This window comes from Buceros rhinoceros, unplaced genomic scaffold (assembly GCF_000710305.1).
Source record: "Buceros rhinoceros silvestris isolate BGI_N320 unplaced genomic scaffold, ASM71030v1 scaffold32198, whole genome shotgun sequence".
Classification (NCBI taxonomy): Eukaryota; Metazoa; Chordata; class Aves; order Bucerotiformes; family Bucerotidae; genus Buceros; species Buceros rhinoceros.
In genome coordinates this window covers 34,083-39,136 of record NW_010425816.1, presented here as the reverse complement: position 1 = coordinate 39,136, position 5,054 = coordinate 34,083, and the positions used below count along the sequence as shown (strand labels likewise).

The 5,054-nt window shown below is 48.7% G+C and overlaps 1 protein-coding gene across 1 annotated transcript in view; it reads right to left on the bottom strand.

Annotated features, from left to right (window-relative positions):
- TANC2 (tetratricopeptide repeat, ankyrin repeat and coiled-coil containing 2) overlaps window positions 1–5,054 on the bottom strand; it is a gene marked incomplete at its 5' end in the record, with an annotated part of 50,059 nt that overhangs the window by 14,770 nt on the left and 30,235 nt on the right. The window contains one exon of the mRNA XM_010141277.1: window positions 3,197–3,211. Within this exon, the coding sequence (XP_010139579.1) occupies window positions 3,197–3,211 (15 nt within the window). The remainder of the gene's footprint in view (window positions 1–3,196; window positions 3,212–5,054) is intronic.

The window sequence follows — 5,054 nt, the reverse complement described above, 5'->3', positions numbered from 1 at the left end:
AAAGAGCCCCACTCTCTGTGGAGCTCTTTCCTACGCGGAGCTAGGTCTTCCTGCTGGATACTGAAGCGATGGTGCCTGAAATGCCGAACACACCTCATGACAGCCAAAACACACAAAGAAAACGGGATGGATCAGAACAGTTCGAGCTCTTATTTGTCATTTTAGTTGACTTCAAAGGTCAACTCTTCCCTGAAAAGATCTCCTAACGTTATGGAAAGAGGCTGATTGGGACAACTGGCTTTTACTATTTCCTGCAAGTTGCAGTGAAACCAGACAGAAGCACAATAAGCATAAAATCATCTGCAGGCATGTGTGCTGAGGTTCTAGCAGCCTTGTCACACGAAACCTTCATCATTTCCCCCTGTGCCGCCTTGGCAGGTTTCCATACTGCAAAAGCCACGGGCTGCAAGACTGAGTGTGTCTTAAGAGACACTGGCACGATGTCCAGAGAAAACACAGGTCTTTAGGTTCGTGCTGCCTTGACAAGACCTTCTGCAACCCACCCCTGCCTCATTCCACCACGACTACAAGAGAGCAAGGGAGGGATCAAGCTGGAGGCACTGCCAGGTCACTGCCAGCCACCGGATGCCTGTCAGATTCGTGGTCTTCCTCTGTCCGAACAAGTAGAGAGCAGCGTCATTCAGATGGAGGACTTTCACTTTCCATAATCCACTTTAGCCTGCAGATCTTTGAAACCAGGGGAACAACTGGAAAGCAAAAAAATGGTAAGAATATGTTCACCTGTTCTCCAAGAAAAATGCTAATTATGGGCTTTGTTTCTGGCCAGGACTGATCGTCCCAGCAAGGGTCTTTGTGCAAAACCACACTTCTGTCTCATTTCCAGTATTACCGATGCTCACGCTATTACAGGTGGGTAGAAGTCACACCTGACAGCTCTTTCTCTGACAGAACGTGCTCTGTTAACTCAGAAACTATGAGTGGGTTAGAAAAGACACATTCAATCTGAAAATAGTTCCAAGTGCAGGACCCGCCTTTGACTCGTCTTTGGTATTAATTTTAGACTTTTCGGTTCCTCCCTCCTCTCCCTAACTTTCTGCGCACTTCAGCGCAGCTCCTCTGGCTCAACGCTCTGCTGCCTCTAGTAGGAGTTGGAGCAGAAGGTGGGAGTCTATTTCTAACTGACGTAGCTTGTTTCTTCTTTGAAGTACATTTCTGTGGGATGGCTGATTACAAGGTGTTGATGGGTTTCCAACTGCAACGCTCTTAATGTTGAGGGATTTAATTAATTCTCTATTCTGCTCCACATTATGGTTGAGTTTTCTTCTCTTGGGGTTGAGAGACACCAAGAGTTAAAAGAAAAAAACCATCTTGCAAGCAGAACATACTGCAAAATCTATAATCAGATGCATGTGGGTTTTAAACGTAAGCTACAAATATAGAAGGAGGACTGTGTGTAATGCGCACGGCAGAGGGATCAGGATGCAGGGCTTTCGGGTTCTATTTCTAAACCTGCCCGCACTTGGAACGTTGCAGGTTAATTTGAGGTATTTCACATCAAAATGACTCGTGTCTGTAACAATGACAATACCATAAATCACCTGAGTGTTTGGTGTTCACCATGAAATGTTCTTTGGAAAAGCCTTTACTGAGACGGGATGATTGGATCCGTGGCCATACATACCCTCCTCCTCACAACCCCCTTTACCTGGATTGACACGCTGCTTTCTACTCTGTTCCTCAGGGTAAAGTAACGGGTGTGGGTAGGTAGCTCCAGCCTGTCCTTTGCAGCTCCGCTCCAAGGGAAGCTCAAAAGCTTCTGTTGCTACTGAGCCGTCAGACCTTGCTGCTTCAGGAAGGTTCCACACTGATGACCTGGATTTGCTGCCTGCTGCTGAGACAAGTCTATCCCAGCTCGTCTTGTATAACGCACAGATACCCGAGCACCTATCCTCAAAACCGGAGGAACAATCTGAGGGGCAAAAGGAGCTCAACTGAGCTAGACCCAAGGAGTCCAATTCACTAAGGTACCGCCAGATTTCCTCAGTTCCTGTGCTCTGAACAGAGGTTGGACTAGATATGCCCCTGTGGTCCCTCCAGCTGCAACGGGCTGGACAGTTTGCTGCTGCTCCGAATACCAGTGGCTCACCCCTCTACCTCCAGCCTTCTAACCAAAGCGGCTTTTGACATCCCAAGCTCCAGCTCCACTGCTGGTCACCTCAAGCTCAGACCACTATCCTATGGCTGCTGTCCAACTGTCCAAGCCCCAAAGCTCAATTAAACTATTTCAGGAAAAGTTCTAGAAGTACCTGCTTATTTAACCCTTCTAACACTCCTTAGATGGGCTTATCAACCTGTTTCTGACATCACCAGCATGCCTCACATCAGTCATTGGTCTCTAAAAAACCTGCAATACGTGGCAAGGCTGTGCCTGTGTGCTGAAAGAAGACTGGAAACGCCATGGAAAGGTGTTGAGAGGAAATGAGAGAAATGGAAACGCTTCCATTTGAAGGTTTACTGTCTGCCAGAGAGCTCCTGTGGCCCAGCCCGAACAAGGGAAGTCCACTGAGCCCAGCCAAGGAGCAGTGACCAGGTTCCTGGGCTGGAAAACAGAACGTTCATTTTGTTGAACCAAGATCCTGGTCGCTGCTCCTTGGCTGGAAAACAGGAACATTCATTTTGCAGCTTTTCCATGACAACCAGAACTCTGCAGTGCCAGGAGAACAACTCACCATGCAATAACAAAGTCTTGGCACAAATGCCATGAAAGAGTTGCTGCATTTCTCAAAACAGGGCTCCAACAAAACTGAGACAAGTTTCAGGTGTGGACGTGCCCCCTCCGTCAGCGAGCAACGTCAGGCAAGCCACAGCCCCCCACACCACAGATCTGCAGTGGCACATTCTGCCTCTGCTCTTGTGCGGAGCGTGTCCATTTTCTTAGAGAAAAAACAACTTTATCTGGAGAAGGAATCGTTAAATTGCTTCCATCCGGCACGTGGATCTGTTTCACAGCCTGGCAGCAAGACAAACGCGGTTTGATGGAGTTGTTCTTTGCACCTCCAACTCTGATGGACTTACTACAAATGACTCAGATACTTTTGTGCTGGGTTTTGATATTCGTCTTGTCCCAGGGGAGAATATTCCATCTGGAGTTGGCTGTAGTGTGCTGTCAGCAATTCCTAAACTTATGATGTCACTTGGCACCGCCATGTGGATGATATCAGGCTGATATCACTACGCCAGGCCGTTAGCTCTGCTCTGCAGACGATTAGACACATGAGCAACAAGTATCAAAAAACAGACGAGACGTGATTCAGATTTTTGAACAGATTGCTATTTTTAGGTGGAAACCAGCATTCCTATTAGAATTTACTGTAGGGGAAGTAATAATAAAATAACAAGGTGAAAGGGATTGAGATCCCTGTAAACTCGTCCTGCCTGACAGGACACAAGGCTGCGGAATCTGGTGGTTGGCTCGTTTCTGTTCATCTTCCCACCTTACCTACCTCCAATTTTAATGGGACACATGGGTATTCCTTTGAGAAGGCTCCGCAATTTGTGTGTGACTTCTGAATCACAACCCGCACTCCCAACTATCCCAGTTACTCAGAGACCCCCCTCAGACAAACTCCCAGATGTCTGTGAGAGTCCAGCTTTTTGTGGGGAGAGTTATGGGAGGGGGCAACAAACACGGAGAAAGCTTCTGGGCAGGCTGGGAATAACAGGGCTGCCCAGGACACAAGGGAAGAGATGATGTTGTCAGGGAGAAGGGTGTGGAGCTCAGCTTCAGACCAGAGAGTACGGTTGAGAAGAGAGCAGGACGGCGTGAGCTGCAGAGTTCACGGGATGGGCAGAGTCAGACCACAGTTCAGCAAACACCTCTGGCTTTGTACCAGGCATTGCAGATTCAGTCAGACGACCCAGGACCATCTTAACTCAAGGACCATCTTGACTCAAGTATCTGTAGTATCCGATGCCACACGTGAGGTTCCATTGCAGGGAGACATCTTGGTGGCTTTTGATCAAATCTGAAGGCATCTGGATCACCACCCGATTTACAAGAGGGTCCTCAGGACCCAAACAGCAGAAAACGTTTTGGATGAGCTGTCTCTGGCCCAGCCACCACTGTGAACTGTGAGCTCACCGACAGCACGGCCGCTGTCCTACTACCACCGCTCAGTCATCCCGTTGACTAATTCCACACCCAATTCCTTCTTTTCCCCCATGACACCCTTGGGGCACTTTCAAATTGCTTATTTGTGTATGTTCCCCTTATTTCTGCTAAGAATGGCACAATGCCCTTGGCTTCTCAGGTATGTCCCTGTGGGTGCCGGAGCTGACTGCTTCCCTAACACCTCGAGCGGCCCAGAGCAGCCCGGCCACCGGCCAGGCTCCCAGCTGGGACAACCCAGCCCTCCACCCTCGTCCTTTACAGCTCCTTTACAGGGGCAATACTTGCTGACAGACTCCACTCATTACAAGGCTCTACCGAGTCTGGATTTTCAAATGTACAGCTCGAAAGGTAACGCAGTGTTGCCCACCCACCCCCTGTAACCAGGAACAACCTGACCAAAGCCCAAGCCACCCGCCAGCCCCTGCCTGCACCTTTGGATGGTGTCATTTTTAAGCAGAGCTGACGGAATCAAAGTCAGCGCTCCGCTACCCGACAGGAACATTACCTTGGCACATTAACTTGACAGGAACATTACCAGCGACTCGAGGAGATTAGTGACTTGAGTACAAAAGACAGCAACTGATGTTTATGAGGTCACAGGAGTTAAAAGCTAACAACTCCAGGATTGAGTATCTCAAAAACCGAGATGGTAGCGTGTTTGCTATCTGTGGAGTGGGAGAGGTGAATGGCTGCTCTTGTTTCGGTAGAAGTCAGGAAAGCAGGGCTTCTGCACTACCCCCCTCAGCGCAGAAACACAGCACTGCACAAAGGACCTCTGTTTAATTACCAGCTGCTAAATAACAGGAAGATTTCAGAAAATCGATGGGTAATGTAACAGTCATGGTGCTGTATGTAACGGGGAAGGGGAGAGAGAAGCAGGGAGATGCTCTGGATAAACATGCCCAACAGCAAGAGGGAAAGA